The sequence below is a fragment of the Prionailurus bengalensis genome, chromosome D1, assembly GCF_016509475.1.
Source record: "Prionailurus bengalensis isolate Pbe53 chromosome D1, Fcat_Pben_1.1_paternal_pri, whole genome shotgun sequence".
In the NCBI taxonomy this organism is placed as follows: Eukaryota; Metazoa; Chordata; class Mammalia; order Carnivora; family Felidae; genus Prionailurus; species Prionailurus bengalensis.
In genome coordinates, this window is record NC_057346.1 from 20,977,726 (window position 1) to 20,996,074 (window position 18,349).

The following is an 18,349-nucleotide window of genomic DNA, read 5'->3' on the forward strand; positions in this document are numbered from 1 at the left end:
GGCAACACTGTGAACTGTTAGGAGCCTGAACTTTGTTAGATGCCACTCTACTAAAAAATTCTGCACACTCTGGAGCATGAAGTGGATTGTGAATGCTATTGGCTTAGCAGAGATATAATAAAATCAAAAGAACAATTTTAAAAGTTCCATTGATGGTTGTCCAAACTTAGAATTAGGAAATACAGCATGTCAGTCTGTGTATTGGCGATTTTTATTTGTAGCTAATTATGTCTTTTCCCCCCTCTCTTCTCGAAAATGAGAAGATAGTTTATGATACTTAGGGGCTCATAGGCTAAATAAATTATGGTTTGAAATACACAATAGTTAAAAAATAATTTTGCACTGATTAGAATTATTGGTCTAGTGAAAAGCTACTGAGGGTGAGTTCTGCCCACTTTGATTCTCACCTCTCCAGTGGGTCAGATTTGCAGAGGACGAGGAGTCAATCCTGGAGTTCCAGTCTAGAATCCATTTCCTAAGTGCAGCTGGTGATTTTCTAAACACTTAATTCCCTGTAATCCTCTTTGCTTAAAATTCCTAGAATAGTTTGTTTCCTTCACTGAAATCTAACTGATATAAATTCCAATTAGAGTGAGACTTCTATAAAGTGTGCCAGATAATCACCTTACCCTGAGGATGTTTTGGTGCTATACTTGACCCCAAAGCTTTCTCTCATAGGAACAGGCCAAGAAACAAGAAATGAGTCCAAATGGGTTGTTCAATACGCACCTTGTGATATCTACATTCATTCTCCTATCCAAGTACTAAGCAGGCCTGACCCTACTTAGCTTCCAAGATCCGATGAGATGGGGTGCATTCAGGGTGGTATGGCCAGAGACAATTCTGAGAAAATTTCACCTTAGACTAAAGAAGGAATGTCAGTCTGAGGGGAGATTGGTATTATTGTTATCTTTTCCAAGACATTTCCCCCCTTCTCTTTTCTTCTTTTTTCTTTATGCCTGTTTGCTTTGGATAATCAATGAAAATGTTAGGGAAAATGGAACTCTCTACTGGCTGAGTTAGCTCAGAAAGTACTCTATAATAACATTAAATTATCATATGGGATACTGTCCAGGTTGAGAATATGTGTTGAAGTATGTGAAGGTTGTCCTCGGCGCCTTCTAGATCCTTTTCTGGAATCTGATCATCTTCTTCCTAAACAAGATCATTTATTGGCTATTTAAATACTTATGGCAAGTACTTCTTATTCTTTGTCCCTCGCCATCAAAATTTACCCTCACTTGTCATCCAAGTTGGGTATATACAAGAAAGGGGTGGATTACTGACTCTGCCATAACATTCCCAAAGACACTAGCATAAAAAAAATTCAAAGTTTAGCATAAAAGAGTACCAGACTGGTAAAATTTCAGGCAGGCAGTTCCAAAAATGAATGAAAAAATATCTTGCAGTGTGGGGACATCTGTGTGATGGTAGGGTTCTCCCTCAAAACCAAAAACTCGGGTAATATGTATTTTATCTGAAGTTATTAACAAAACTTCAGTTTGATTCCAAGTAGAAACTGAGAGAGACTGAATTTGAATTACGGTAGAACATGTCATCTAGAGATGGAATTATTGAATTGTGCTTTTATATTCTGAGGAAAACATGAAGGTGATGCATAGAATAGTAATTTAGTAACAACGATAATATTGGGAACATTGGTATTATTAATATAATAGTAATAACATTCTTATTACACCAGTGCATATTTATTTGGCTGTTTCAGTTAATATGCTACATTCTTTACATTCATTAGCATACTCAGATCTCACAACAGCTCAATATGGTGATAATGACACTTGACAATGAGTGCTTTCTTTGTATACCAAGTACTTTGCAAGCAGAATCTTATTTAATCTTCAACAATGCTATGAAGCAGGAACCATTTTGTCCCTATTCTAAAGATTAGGAAATTGAGTTTTAGAGAAAGCAGCTTGCCTAAGATCAGGCAGCTAACAAGAAGATGATGTAAAATTTAAAAACAGCCATTTTAAAGAATATGTGGTATATATATATATATATATATACACACACACACACGTATATATATACAATGGAATATTACTCAGCCATCAAAAAGAATGAAATCTTGCCATTTGCAATGATACGGATGCAGCTAGAGTGTATTATGCTAAGCAAAAGAAAGCAGTCAGAAAAAAGACAAATACCATATGATTTCACTCATGTGGAATTTAGGAAACAAAAGAGATGAATATATGGGAGGGGAAAAAGAGAGAGGGAAACAAACCATAAGAGACTCCTGACAATAGAGAACTAACTGAGGGTTGATGGAGGGAGGTGGGTGGGGGGATGGGCTAGATGGGTGATGGGCATTAAGGAGGGCACTTGTTATGATGAGCACTGGGTGTTGTGTGTAAGTGATGAATGAACCACTGAATTCTACTCCTGAAACCAATATTGCATAGTATGATAACTAACTAGAATTTAAATAAAAATTTGAAAAAAAAATATGGTCATTTGCCTTAGGAGCTAGGCTCTTACCCACTTCCCACTTTATTACACTGTTTTCCTCATATGTGTGATTATTTCACAAATATAATCTGATGGCAGCATCTATTCTTTGCCCCTCGCCATCATTGACATTATTTGCCATCAAATGACAAACATTTATTGAGTACCTGGTCTGTGTCAGATCCTGTTTCCTAGAATTTCAGAAATATTTATTCTTTCCTCTCACATTTCCATGGAGGAAAGGACTTCCTTTCTTCTCCACATACTGGAAATTTGGGCTTTTTCTACCTTTTACCCGATTTCATAAGAGAAGATAAATAGCTAATATGAAGGGTCTAAAATTCTTTGAGCCATATCTTTACCACTAGGTGGAGCTATTGTGCTTCAAAAGCAAGAAGACCGCTCCCTCCTCCTCTTTGGACCAGTTCATTTATAAACAGAAAAATGACACTTTTTGGCACTATCTCACCACCCTTACTCCTGCAACGTAATTGGTACATGGAATCCCTTTTCTGTCTGTAGGGAATGTCCACAATTTCCTTTTGTTTACAGTGGATCAGACAAGAGAGAATAGGCAAGAGGCTTCATTTGGCTTTAAGATGAAGGTGTACTTTTCCAGCCTAATATTTACTAGAGAGTTCTGCTTTCTACAGATAATGGTCCACCTGCCCATTGCTTCAGCTGATTCATTTATCTTATTTGACTACAGGCCTTCGTGTATTTCTTTACTGATTAGATTTTAGAGAAGAATTAATCTTAGGATGAGCTAACTTAAAAAAAATGCTTATGATTTATTCAGCCTTAAAAAAAAAGAAAGAAATTCTGTATCCATTCATCAGTTGATGAACATTAGGGCTCTTTCCATAATTTGGCCATTGTTGATAGCACTGCTATAAACATTGGGGTGCATGTGCCCCTTCGAATCAGCGTTTTTGCCTCCTTTGGATAAATACCTAGTAGTGCAATTGCTGGGTCATAAGGTAGTTGTCATTTTAACTCTTTGAAAAACCTCCATACTGTTTTTCCAGACTGGCTGCTTTTCCAATATAGATGGACCTGGAGGACATTATGCTCCGTGAAGTAAGGCAGCTATGAAAAGACAAATATTGCATGATTTCACGTATATATGTAGTCTAAACATGTCAAACTCATGAAAGCAGAGAGAAGAATGATGGTTGTCAGGGGCTGGGGAGTGGCCAGAAGGGGGCGCTTCTCTTCAAAGGGGACAAAGTTTCAGTTTGCAAGATGTATAAGTTATGGAGATCATATACAACCTTGCAACTATAGTTAACAATACTGTATTATATACTTGAAATTTGCTAAGAGAGTTGACCTTAAGTGTTCTCACTACAAAAAATTCGTAATTACATGAGGTAATGAATATGTTACATGGCTTGGTTGTCATTATCTTTTTTTTTTTTTAATTTTTTTTCCACGTTTTTATTTATTTTTGGGACAGAGAGAGACAGAGCATGAACGGGGGAGGGGCAGAGAGAGAGGGAGACACAGAATCAGAAACAGGCTCCAGGCTCCGAGCCAGTTGTGATTATCATTTTATAATGTATACATATATCAAAACATCATGCTCAATGTTAAGATACATGGTTTCATTTTCTGCATCCTTAGAAAATATAGCATCACATAAAGGTTTAATTACCCCTGACTTTGACAGGTTAGAACATATCGGGCTTGAGTTACTTAAAAAGGAGTCAGGCGTGGGCAAGAGGTGCTATGATACATTTCAGGGAAAAGATGACCATTTAGCATTGTTATAACTGAATTAGGCTAAGGTGACCATTATGCAGGTGGGAGAAAGGAAGGGAGGAAATGAGAGTTTTGTGACATAAGGCTAAGCCCAGAATCTTCTATAATCACTCCACACTTGCCCAGAATCTCCTATAATCACTCCACACTTGCCCATATTTACATGGTGTGTATTAAACATGAAAAAATACTTTCAGCTCTAGCTTAGAACCTTAGCCCTAGATTTTTCTTATTAATGTGATTTGATAGAGTTTGGAGGGAGTATTTCTGGTTATTGTATCAGTTAAAAAAGAGTTTGTAACTTTCCATAGAAAATGCATTTTTACCAGGTGCCTGGGTGGCTCAGTCAATTAAGCGTCTGATTCTTGATTTCCGCTCAGGTCATAATCTCATGGTTCATGAGTTCGAGTCCTGGCAGCGCAGAGCCTGCTCGACATTCTCTCTCTCTCTCCCCTTCTCTCTGCCCCTCCTCTGCTTGCGCACTCTCTCTCTCAAGATAAAAAAAAAATAAACTTTAAAAAACAACTTTAAAAAAAAAAGAAGTTTTTCTTCATCACTGCTGCAGTCCAAGGCATATCTGTCCAGTGGGACACTGTTCAAGTTTGGTCTGAGGAATATTTAGTCCTCTAGTAATTTTGAGGGGTCTGAGAATGATAATTGGGACTCATTTCAGTCACTGTTTGGTTTTAAATTATCCTAAGCATAAAACCCACAATTGGAGGATTTCTCAAATTTTCTTCTTGCCCTTCTAATCTTTTTCTCTTTATTTTCTCTCACTGGGTTTTACCTGATCCCATGGCTTTAGCCTCCAGGGAAACCATCCCCAAATCTTTTTCTCATGTACCAACCTTCCTCCTTTTCCTTCTTACATTTATTTGACCTTAGTTGGGCATTTTCCTAACATGCACTTATGCTTGGAGGTCCTGTTAGCAGCTGGCACTCATCATGTTCAACACTGAATGTATGATTGTTATAAATATCTCCAATATTTTTGAGTTATTTTTGTTTGTAGGATAATAGCATAGTTTATCCAAACACCTAGGCTAGTATCTTTTGGAATTTTTTTTTTGTCTATTTCTACTTTCTTTGTAAGAAGTCCAAATGGATCTTCCTTTGCAACATCTCTAAGAGTATGTTTGTTTCTTGGAATTACTCACAGTAGCACTATTAATTCAGGACACTTAAAAATCAATCACTGGTTATTGTGATTGCCCCCCAAAGCTGACCCTGCCTCTTGTCTTCCTTATACCAGTCCATCTTGCTGGTGCACACTGTGTTAATCTTCTCGAGTCTGCATTTTGATGATTTCAATCCTGTGCCAAAAAAGAAATAAAAAATCCTAATGCCCTCCCATCATGAGCTGACCTGGATTTTGGCATTTTAGAGCTTCGTATACTAATCCAAATCTGTCTTTTGATCTGAGTGTATGCTGTAGTCCCTGGGGAGAGACATCGGGACCTCTCTGAGAGCCTGTGGAAGTCCTCTATGTGACATTCAGAGAGGAGGAAGATTATATTCTTTCTTTGAGTTCAATACTTTTGATCTGAAGTGCTCCTACATGACCACTAAGAGTTCCGCAGTGGCCTTCACTTACCATACTAGTGTTTTTCCTGTTCTGCACTCGGGTGTGCAAAGAAAAGGGTTGACACCACGTAAGCCTTTGCCTGTGGGGCAAGAATTCTGTTGTAGTTAGTGTCCAGGAAGGATGGAAAAAAGGGATTCTCATTCATTCATTTAATTAAACAAATATTTATTCAGTACCTACTATATATGCTTGGTAATACTTTAAGTTGCTACGGAAAGAGTACTGAAGAAAACAGACAAAAGCCTGCCCCCTTTGAAACTTAAATTAACATGGATGTGAGTATATGAAGGTATGTGTGTATCGATTGTGAAAAGACACAACAAACCAACAAATAATGTATAGGATTTCATGTAGCAAGAGGTGCTGTGGATGCAGGAAATATCATCTGCTTTTCTGCTTGGGGATATGCCCTATTTGGCAACAGACCAAAATGTATGTAAGAGGGTAAATTCCAATAATGCAGTGTTATTATAATGAACTAGGCTACAAATGCAGAGTAGGTAATTTTGCTACAAAGCCTGATCTCTGGGGAAAACACTGGGAGAAATGTCTTCCAATATTTAATCAGGTCTCTAGGATTTCCTAACTCATGAAAACCCTTGAGGTCATATTAGCAGGGGGCTCTCTGGGCATGAGTAGATACTATTTACTACCCGCTAGCCTGGAGAAAAATACTCTGGGCAAAGCCACCATTAGATATCATGATCTATAACTCACGGCTTCTCAGAAGTCTGTGCTCTGGTTCCTTTCATACAAAATTCGCTCAGAACAAACCCAGTAACAAAGAAGAATCTCCGTTTTGGGCTACTTGCCTGGAAAATTCATCAGAGCCACTTGTGCCCCCCTTGAAAATAAGGGAGAAGGGTTAGCACAGCCCAACAGTGAAATCCCGATGCAGAAGGGTGAGTGATGAATTTTATGTATCCCCTTATTTTTCCAAACCTCAGCTATGAGGCTGAAGATCTGAAATGCCATGATCTCCTGTCTGCTAAGACAGCCATTGAGCATTAGGGGGGGCTGAGGGACTGTGAAAGCTGAAGTAGAGCAGAGATGATGGAGTCCTGATCCCTCACAGGGGTACTCAGTCTTACCCCTACAGCACTTGCCTGCTGGTGTTTTTGATAGACATCTTTAAACAATCTCAGCCTTTATCCAATGGAGACAGCAAAGGCACACAGGAGGGTGGGTGTGAGTTAATTCTCATTCTGGGACTCTGTCTCATTATGGAGGGATTGGGGGAAGAGGGCTGGGTGCTCATTTCAATGTCACCCTCTGTCCTGTTCTCACAGATACGTCCTAGGGAACAATGGCAGCAGGCAATGACTCTTCAGTGACCCAGTTTATCCTGCTGGGTTTAACACAACAGCCAGAACTCCAGCTGCCTCTCTTCTTCATTTTCTTAGGAATCTACGTGGTCACCGTGATGGGGAACATGGGCTTGATTATTCTGATTGGTCTGAAGCCTCACCTGCACACTCCCATGTACTACTTTCTCTTCAACCTTTCCTTCATTGATCTCTGCTACTCGTCTGTCATAATGCCTAGAATGCTGATAGGTTTTGTAAGGCAAAACACCATCTCTTACGCAGAGTGCGTGGCTCAGCTCTGTTTCTTCTCCTTCTTTGTCATTGATGAGTGCTATATTTTGACATCGATGGCCTATGACCGGTATGTGGCCATCTGTAAGCCCCTGCTTTACAAGGCCATCATGTCCCACCAGGTCTGCCTCATGCTGATGGCAGGAACATATGCAATGGGGTTTGTGGGTGCCATGGCCCACACCGGGTGCATGCTGAGGCTCACGTTCTGTGATGGCAACATCATTAATCATTACATGTGTGACATACCTCCTCTCCTTCAGCTCTCCTGCACAAGCACCTACGTCAACGAGCTGGTGGTTTTCATTGTGGTGGGAATCAATGTAATAATGCCCAGTCTCACTATCACCATTTCTTACACCTTGATCGTCTCCAACATCCTCCGTATCCGTTCTACAGGGGGCAGGTCCAAAGCCTTCAGTACCTGCAGCTCCCACATAGTTACTGTTTCTCTCTTCTTTGGAGCATCGGCATTCATGTATCTAAGACCTTTTTCTACTGGGTATTTGGATCAAGATAAGGTATCCACAGTTTTTTATACCATTGTGGGGCCAATGTTGAATCCTTTTATCTATAGTCTGAGGAACAAAGATGTCAAAATTGCACTGAGTAAGACTTTTAAGAAAAGGGTGTTCTCTTGAGTAGAAACGGTGTTAGTTACAGATGCCAACTCCTAGTAAAGGCAGACAGTGTATGAAGCTATGGAGAGAACAGTAAGAAATCAAAGTAGAAATGCAAATGATTCAAATATAGGGTAAATTAAGCTAATTATTTATAAGTTATTTCACAAAGACAATATAAGGAGGAGGAGGATCCGTCCTTTATCTTTTCATAGGAAGTAAAAAAAACAGTTCATTTGCCATTCTCCAGCTTATTTTTAGAAGTTACAAAGTTTTAAGTATAAAAGGTTGAATGATGGTAAATCCAAAAATGGTAACATTTGGGATTTTTGACTGAGGCATGTCTGGAATTCCTGTGAAGCTTTGTCTTGGATATGTGGACTTTGGTGGACTTTAGATTTGGCCTTGTATTCATTTGTTCAATAAACCTGTATGGAAAGATTATGGTGGCCATGAGAGCGGTCTGTTTGAGTGCTGTAGGGCATTTTGTTCGGGGAGACTCCTTCATTTCCCAAATGAAGATAAAAATAGGAAGATGTTCTTCTGCGTCTGGTCTCTGGTCTCAAAGGATTGTGGTAAATGGAGATTTCCTCCTGATGCTGGATCCTAAGGACAAGAAACCGAGATAACTTTATAGAGCCATCAGGAATAAAGGGAACCTATACTGGGTTTTACCTCTTGGGACTTCAGGGCAGGAAATATAGGTACTAGGAGAAGCTATATTAATTTTATTAGAAACATTTACCAATTATTGGTAGGAGAATGTTTGTCCTTTTCTCAAATAGACCTAATAATCTCTAATCCCATAGCAATCAGCATTTTCCCTTTATTATTTTCACTCCGCCTTTTGTCTCAGAGGTTTACTGGCACAAACAATGTAGTTATTTATTTTTTTTTTTAATTTTTTTTTTTCAACGTTTATTTTTTTTTATTTTTGGGACAGAGAGAGACAGAGCATGAACAGGCGAGGGGCAGAGAGAGAGGGAGACACAGAATCGGAAACAGGCTCCAGGCTCTGAGCCATCAGCCCAGAGCCTGATGCGGGGCTCGAACTCCCGGACCGCGAGATCGTGACCTGGCTGAAGTCGGACGCTTAACCGACTGCGCCACCCAGGCGCCCCACAATGTAGTTATTTAATGAGTAAACAGATACTGAGTACCTATCCTATACCAGGCTCTGTTTTTAAACATCACAGACACAGAAGTAAAAGACACACAGTGTCTGTGCTCTCATAGGGCACGTAGGGTTGTTTTCATAGTCTTGAGACTTGGGATTTTTTATGTCTTCTGAATGCAAATTGTATCAGACATATGATTCATAAATATTTTCCACTAATCCACCTTCTCTTTTCATTCTCTTGATAGTGTCTCTCAAAGAGCAGAAAATATTAATTTTAATGAATTCTAATGTCTCAATTTTTTAATAATGGATTGAACTTTTGGTGTCATATTTGCTTATCCCAAAGTCCCAAGGATTTTTTGCTTATGTTTTCTTCTCTATGTATCATGATGTTTAAACCCATGATCATTTTGAATTACTTTTTCTATATGGTGTGGGCTGTTGATCTGAGTAAATGTTTTTGCATATGGATATCTAATTATTCCGCAACCCTTTGTTGAAAAGTAGTTCAGACTCAAGATAGGTCAGCAAAGATATCTGGACCCAGAGGTAGTGGTCGAGGAGGAGGGGAGATGTGTGGATCTGGCAGTGCTGGTCACTGATGAATGCCCCTGTGCTTCTCAGGGGGTTATATGAAAGTGTGGGGAGGAGAATTGCTGGGCGAAATGGAAAGTCTATGTTTAACTTTTTATGAACCTGCCCTACTGCTTTCAAAAGAGGCTCTACTCGGTGGATCAGTCAGTTAAGCCTCCGACTTCAGCTCAGGTCATGATCTCGCAGTTCACAGGTTCGAGTCACATGTCGGGCTCTGTGCTGACAGTTCAGAGTCTGGAGCCTGCTTCAGATTCTGTGTCTCCCTCTCTCTCTCTGCCCCTCCCCTGCTCATACTGTCTCTCTCTGTCTCAAAAATAAATAAACGTTAAAAAAATTCAAAACAAAACAAAAACAAAGAGGCCTTACTATTATTATATTCCCACCAGCAATACATGACAATTTTTCCCGCATGTTTTTGCCAACACTTAGTAATGTCTTTCTTTTTAATCATAGCCATTCTGGTGGGTGTGCAGTGGTATCTCATTTTGGTTTTAATTTGCACATTCTTAATGCATACTGATACTGAACATTTTTTCATATGTTTATTAGCCAATTGTATATCTTCCTTGAAATACCTGTTTGAAAAGTGTACCTACTTTCTTTTTTCTAATTGAAGTATAGGGGACATACATTGTTATATTAGTTTTAGGTGTACATCATAGTGAATTGACAATTCTATGCATGATGCGATGATCATCATGATAAATGTAATTACCATCTGCAAGCATACAATGTTGTTACAATATTATTGACTATATTCCCTATGCTGTACTTTTCATGTCCATGACTTCTTTGGATTTGGTTATTTCTCTACTCAATATTAAATTGTAAGATGCAATTAAGGAAATGAAAAGTCACATCATATACCAAGAAAATATATATCTGATAATGGACTTGTGTTAAGAAAATATAAACCTTTACAACTTATTATGTTTGTATGGTTTATTATTTTCCATTCTTTTACTTTCAACCTACCTATGTTGTTATATTTGAAGCAAGCTTCTTGCAGGTAGCCTGTGGTTGGGTCATTTTTAAATGGACCTTTAAGATCTTTGCTTTTTAATTGGCCTCTCCATTTACGTTATTTAGACCATTATTGATCTTTTGATGTCTGAGGAGCTTACCCTACCATTGTGTTATTAGTTTTCTATTTGTTTCCACTGTTTCTTATTCCTCTGTTTCCCCTTTTCTTGCCTTCTTATTGATTACTTGATCTTTCTTAGAATTCAGCTTTGATTTATACTTGGTAATTTGAAGTATATCTGTCTGTATACTGTAGGTATCACAACATACATATGTAACTTACATTGTTGGCATTGACATTTTATGACTTGCCGTAAAGTGGAGAACACTTGCTTCTACTTACTTCCTTTTATGCCATTCCATTAAAAAGAACTGTCTTTAGTATTTCCTCTACAAGCATTGAGTGTCATATCAGATGGTGTACTTTTGCTTCAAATGTCAAAAAATAGTTTTAAAAAATCTTCAAGATAGTCTGTTATATTTACCTCTATTTTTACCCAGTCACAAGGTCTTCCTTCCTGGAGTTCCAAGCTTCCTCCTGTGATCATTTCCTTTCTGTTTGGTATACTTTTTAAAGACATTCTGTAAGGATCAGTATATTGAGGACAAATAATCTTAGGTTTCCTTCCTCTGAAAATGTATTTATTTCCCCTTCATTCCTGAAGGATATTGCCAGTGGATATAGAAGTCAAAATTGGCAGTTCATTCCTTTCACTGGAAGCCCCTTTCCTTCATTATTTTATATGGGGAATCCACTGCCCTCTTAGTCATTGTATCTCTGTGGGTAATTTGTCACTTCTCTCTACCTTCATGGAAGATTTTGTTTGGTTTCCAAAGGTTTGATTATGATGAGCCATGACATGGCTTTCTTTGGATTTATTCTGTCTGAGGTTTGCACAGCTCTTGAATCTGTCTTCCACTGATTTTGAGAACATTTTAGCTGCTATGTCTTTGCATGTTGTTTTTAGCATTACTCACCTTCCCTTTGCTTTCTGTGACTCCAAAGATATAAATATTAGGGGTTTTGTTACTGTTCCATAGGTCTCTGAGGCCCTGTTTACTTTTATCTAGTCTATTTTTTTTCTGTTATTCACATTATATACTTTCTCTTGATTTACTTCTGAGTCCATTGTTTCCTTCCTCTGTTGTCTTTAATCTACTCTGAAGCCCATTCTGTGAGTTTATTTCATTTATTGTAAATTTTAGCTGTAAAATTTCTCTTTGGTACTTTTTTTAAAAAAATTAAAATATAATTTGTTTTTATTTTTTTATTAAGTTTATTTATTTATTGAGAGAGAGAGAGAGAGAGAGAGAGAGAGAGAGAGAATCCCAACCCAAGAAGTTCCACACTGTCAGTGCAGAGCCGGATGCAGGGCTCGAACTCACAAACCATGAGACCATGACCTGAGCTGAAGTCAAGAGTCGGACACGTAACTGACTGAGCACCCCAGGAGCGCCTAATTTGTTTTTAAAGAAAAAATTTTCATGTCAAGTTCAAAACGTTAGTGACACTAGCTAAAGTTTATTATGTTAACATATTTAATCAATTGCTTTATATGATATTGGTACATTATTGGAGTTACGTTGTCCTGTTTTCTGTTTTCTTTTTTTCTTCCTTTTTTTTTTTTGCTTAGTCTTTTTTGATTAAGGTTTTTATTTTGATATAATTGTAGATACATATGCAACTGTAAGAAGTAATAAAGAGAGGTCCTATGTATCATCTACCCGATTTCCTCCCCATGTGACATCTTGCAAAACAATAGTGTCAAACAACCAGGATCTTGACATTACCCTTTTATAGCCAAACTCACTTCTCTCTCAATCCCACCCCCTCCTTGACACCTAGCAGTCACTAATTTGCTCATTATTTCTACAATTTTTCCATTTCCAGAATGTTCCACACATGGAATCATACAGTACATAACATTTTGACATTTTTTTCACTCCGTTTAATTCTCTGAATATTTATTAAAATTGTTGCATGTATTAATAGTTGTCTTTTTATTACTGGGTTGTATTTTATGATATGGAAGTATGATAATTTAACCACTCACACTTGGAAGGAAATCCCAGTTCTTTCCAGGTTTTGGCTGTTATGGATAAAGCTGCTAAAACATTTATGCGTATGTTTTTTGTGTAAATATTTCTAGGATCAATGCCCTGGAGTGCAATTGCTGGGTTGAGTGGTAGTTGCATGTTTAAGTGTTTTGAGAAAGAAGAAAATTCTGCTATTTTGACAATATGGATGGACCCTGAGGGCATTATGTTAAGTGAAATAAATCAGAAGAAGAAAGACAAATACCATATGACACGATTTACATGTAGAATCTAAAAAAAAAAAAAAAGCTTGGAAAAACAGTAAAATGGTGGTTACCAGGGGCTGGGGAGACATTGTTTAGGGGTACGAACTTGCAACTAGTAGATAAATCTTTGAGGTCTAACACACAGCATAGTGATTATAGTCAGCAACACGATTATAAACTTCAAGTTTGCTAAGAGATTAGCTTTTAATTGTTCTCACCGCAAAAAAAGAACTACATGATGTGATAGAGGTATTAGCTAATGCTATGGTGGTAATCATATTGCAGTATATAAATATATCAAATAAACACATTATACACCATAAATTTTCACAGTATTATATGTCAACTATGTCTCAGTAAAAAAAAGAAAAAGAAAGTGAATTTAGATTGAGGAAAAAAAGAGAGAGACAGAGAGAAAAAGAAACTGCCAAAATCTTTCCAGAGTTGCTATGGTACAACTTTCCATTCCTTCCAGCAACATACGAAGGATCCAGTTCTTCCACATCTATGCCATCATTTGGTATTGCGACTATGTTTCATTTTGGTCATTCTGATGGGTGTGAACTGATATGTCATTGTGGTTTTAATTTTTATTATCCTAAATCCCCGATGATATTTTTCATGTGCTTATTTGGTAGGCATATGTCCTCTCCAGTGACTGGTCTCTTCATATCTTTTGCCCATTTTCTGTTTTGGCATTGCTGTTGTTGTTTTTACTATTGAGTTTTGAGAGTTTTTCTTTTTCTTTTTTCCTTTTTTTAAAATGTTTATTTATTTTTGAGAGAGAAAGGCAGAGCATGCACAAGTGGGGGGGGGGCAGGGAGAGAGGGAGACACAGAATCTGAAGCAGGCTCCAGGCTCTGAGCTGTCAGCACAGAGCCTGATGTGGAACTTGAACTCATGAGCAGTGAGATCATGACCTGAGCCAAAGTTGGACGCTCAACCAACTGAGCTACCCAGGTGCCCCTCTTTTTTTCTTCTTAAATACATTCTAGATTCGTTCCAGGAAGTCATTTGTTGGGCATGTGGATTATAGACATTGTTTCTGGCTTATATAATTTTGCTCTTATCATTTTTATTTCTTTTCTTCTGTGTTCCTTGGGCTTCTGCAGTGGGGATTTGTCTGTGCTCCTTATTTATTTATTTATTTATTTATTTATTTATTTATTCAGTCAGTCAGTCATTTATATCACAGAGGACTGAGACATTTATTTTTTATTTTATATTTAAATTTTTATTATTTTTAAAGTTTATTTATTTATTTTCAGAGACTGTGAATACAAGTGGGGGAGTGGCAGAGAGAGAGAGAGGGAGAGAGAGAATCCCGAGCAGGTTGTCAGTGAAAAGCTCATTGCAGGGCTCAAACTCAGGAACCCCAAGACCATGACCTGAGCCAAATCAAGAGTCAGAGGCTTAACCAACTGAGCCACCCAGGAGCCCCTATTTCACATTTAAATTATAATCCATTACTGCTTTATTTATTCTGTTGCTCACATTATTCAAATTTTGGCCATTGAGAACCCTTTCAATTGGTTCTTGTGTCTTTGACATAACCCTATCTGTGTGTGTGTGTGTGTGTGTGTGTATAGTTTAGTACTTTTTTGCTTTGTGCCACTACAAAATGCTCCAGGCTGATCTTTTCTGCCCAAGTTCCTTTCCTGGTTTCTCTTTCTTCTTGTTCTTTTTTTTTTTTTTTTTTTTGGAGAACACCATTAGAAACCAATGTCTGGGCATTAGATTTACTTGCTGTTACTAGGGTATCATTGCTTCTAGGCCCTCTAAGCTGACAGAACAAGGGTATATGTGTGTGTGTGTGTGTGTGTGTGTGTGTGTGTGTGTACATTTCCAGAAATATGTCCATATGCAATCATCTGTAGCTATGTTACGTTAAACATGAGTTCATACTGGTGACTCCAAATCTAATCCCTTATCACCTTCTTTCTCTCCTTGCTTGTTTGTAAGCTGCCATTCTCACAGTAAGATACTTGTCTCCCACCATCTGCCATTGATTTATTTACCCAAGAATTTAAGGAGCTATTTAAAGGTCGAGGAATAATTATCTCAAAGAAGACTTCCCTTACTTAAAGGTCTAGCATGACATTGAGACCTCTAAGGTAATTGGGAGTTTATTAACAGCAAAGGCTAGATTCAACTGTCTAAGATATTATGGTATAATCGGAATGTGAGGGCTCTGAAGCCACAGAGATGTGAGTTGAAACCCTGGCTCCAATTATTACTGGCTGCATGACCTTGGAAAAATTACATCACCTCCCTCAGTCTCAGTTTCCTTGTCTGTATAATGTGATCAATAACATTGTCTCAAATATAGTTCTAAGGAGAAATAATATAAACTAATAGGTACAGTCCCTTGCACATGTGTGTGCCCAAAATTATTATGATTACTGTTCCAGTTCCGACACTCTTTCAGTCTGTTCCCTTTAAAACACCTGTAACACAATTCTGTAAAATGCCTCTCCATCTCCAATGTTATCACGCAAGTTAGACAATGTTTTCTCTCATGTCTAGGATGTTATAATAGTCTATTAACTGGTCATTCCACCATTTGTCTTTTCCTCTCTCTTCCACGTATCCCATGTTTTAGCATTTATGAATGTGACTTCTTCTTCTTCTTAAAGGACAAGAGCAATAAAGAGGCAGATTGCCTGGTGCATAATCCAAACTCTTTAGCCTGACATTCAAAGCCCTTTTTCAGTCCATAGAGTAGTTCAGGGTCATTCACACCCTTTTTTGAATACAGCACGGCTCCACCCATTCATATGGCAAGCTGCTCTAACTAGAGCCTTGAGTTATTATTTGTCACCTCAAAGTCTAGAAGTACATATATTTTTGTAGTTGCTTCCTCCATGTTCGACAAAGATATCAAAACCCTGCCAGTTCTTCAGAGATACTTTGAACCTTAGCTAGTATAATAAGTTCTCTTTGACATCTTTAGCCTGCTTGGTAAGAAATGGGAACATTTATTTTGCACAGGCACTTAACATAATTATATCATTTACTCATTATAAAAGCCTAAAAAGTAGTTATTTTTAACATTACTATTTTTTTAAACATTTTCAAAATTCATTTTTGAGAGACAGAGAGAGACAGAACACTGGTGAGGTAAGGGCAGAGAGACAGGGAGACACAGAATCCAAAGCAGGCTCCAGGCTCTGAGCTGTCAGCACAGAGCCCAACATGGGGCTCAAACTCACCAGCTGTGAGATCATGACCTGAGCCGAAGTGGGAGGCTTAACCGACTGAGCCACCCATGCACCCCAACATTACTATTAATAGAAGAAATTGCATATTATTAAAAAGTTTGCACAAGATTCTACATCTACTACTGGTGGGATCAGGATTAGAATACTGGTAGGTCTAACTGACTTCAAAATCCACGTTATTTCTACTATTTCATTATACACCCTGAGTGGGAAAATAAAGATGATGACACTTTCTAGGTGACCTTGAGAAGTCACTTTTCTCTTTGTAATTGTATTTTATTATCTTAAAAATGTGGTTTGTTCTCTTAAGCTAGGTGATATACAGGTAAATTTTCATTTATTATTTGTCGATTACATGTTCATTATCAATATTCTTTAAACAAATTTTTTTTCAACGTTTATTTATTTTTGAGAGACAGCGGCAGAGCATGAGCAGGGGAGGGGCAGAGAGAGAGGGAGACACAGAATCAGAAGCAGGCTCCAGGCTCTGAGCTGTCAGCACAGAGCCCGACGAGGGACTCGAACCCGTGAGCAGTGAGATCATAACCTGAGCCGAAGTCAGATGCTTAACAGACTGAGCCACCCAGGTGCCCCATTATCCGCATGCTTTAATATGTGCTACTAATTTAATGAAATTATTGCATATGAAATAAAAAGAATCACTTACTAAAACAAATGAGCATTCCACATACCTCTGAGCCATGGAACCGAGATCTTGGAGGTTAGACATCACCTAAGCAATCTTTCCATCTATAGATGAAGAGTTTGTGACTGAGACATTGATAAATGTCGCTTGGCCAAAGGGAGGGGGGAAAGTTCATGGCTGAGCTGAAGCTCAGTGGTGCTGATTTTCACTGGAGTGATTTCCCCTCCCCATTTTGCTCCGGGGCTAGTCGTATTCTTGGCAGGCACATTGAGTCACGACGCAGGTCAAGGGGTGGGCTGGAGACTCTCGGCAGCCTCCGCGCAGAAGTCTTTGCAGAGCCCGCTTGACCTCCTTGTTCCGCGGAGTGTAAATGAAAGGGGTGAGCGTGGGGGTGACGATTGTGTAGAAGACAGCAGGGGCCCCAGCCCCTGCCCCCGCGGAGCGAGGCTGCAGGTAGATGCATACAGGTGGCATGCAGTTCAGCAGCACCACGGTGAGGTGGGAGGTGCAGGTGGAGAAGGCACGCTGCCAGCCTTGGGCAGTGCGGACCCGCAGCACGGCCGCCACAATAAAGACGTCCGGTATGATGATGAAGGGAAGACACCTGCCGCCACAAGGCCGATGTTGGCAAGCGTGACGAGCTCACTGATGGTGGTGTCTGCGCAGGCCAGCTTCAGCACGGGGGGCATGTCACAGAAGAAGCCGGCGATGTGGAGAGGACCACAGTAGAGCAGGCGAAAGGTGAGGACGGTGTGGACGGCAGAGTGCCCAGCACCTATGGCCCAAGTGATCCCAGCCAGCCCTGCACACATCTGTCTGTTCATGGCCCCCTGGGTAGTGTAGGGGTTGGCAGATAGCTAGGTAGCGGTCGTAGGCCATGAGGGCATATAGAAAGCACTCAGTGCTGGCCAGGAAATGGAAGCAGTAAAGCTGAACCGCACAGCCCTCAGAGGAGATCACCTTCCCATGCACCGTCAGGAGGAGGCCTGCCATGACCTTGGGCACTGTCACTGTGGACAGACAGGCATCCAGGGAGGAGAGATGCCCCAGGAAGTGGTACATAGGGGAGCAGAGGTGAGGCTCAGAGCCCACAGTTACGAGAATGAGGAGATTCCCAGTCCAGGCGATGCTGTAGATGAGGAGGAAGAGAAGGAAGAAGAGGCCAGGATGTTCAGCTGTGTACATGAGATCCTCCAGGAAGAAGTGGCTCAGCACAGCCTGGTTGGGGGCCTCTGTCTCCATGGCATTCTCTTCACACACGGAGTGGCTACTTATCCCCTTTGCCACACAACTGTCACCAACAGACATAATCAACAGCCATTCCTCCTTCCTGAAATGTCATTAGCCCCTGGGCTATGTCAGCTTGGTCTTGCCCCATAAATGAGAGACAGACAGGCTCATTT

The 18,349-nt window shown here is 39.4% G+C and overlaps 2 protein-coding genes across 2 annotated transcripts; one reads left to right on the forward strand and one right to left on the reverse strand.

Moving 5' to 3' along the window:
• The first annotated feature begins 7,127 nt into the window (after positions 1-7,127).
• Positions 7,128-8,060, forward strand: LOC122482494 (olfactory receptor 147-like). Its single transcript, XM_043578814.1, has one exon. The coding sequence runs from the start codon at positions 7,128-7,130 to the stop codon at positions 8,058-8,060; it is 933 nt and encodes a 310-aa protein (XP_043434749.1).
• A 9,129-nt stretch (positions 8,061-17,189) lies between these two features.
• On the reverse strand, positions 17,190-18,254 carry LOC122484206 (olfactory receptor 10S1). The gene is given in 3 exon segments (XM_043582207.1): positions 17,190-17,551; positions 17,554-17,776; positions 17,778-18,254. Coding segments are annotated over 3 exon segments (1,062 nt in total).
• Between the last annotated feature and the right edge of the window lie 95 nt (positions 18,255-18,349).

Bases quoted from the DNA above. Each gene is read 5' to 3' on its own strand.
- LOC122482494 (XM_043578814.1), top strand. From the start codon at position 7,128: ATGGCAGCAGGCAATGACTCTTCAGTGACCCAGTTTATCCTGCTGGGT.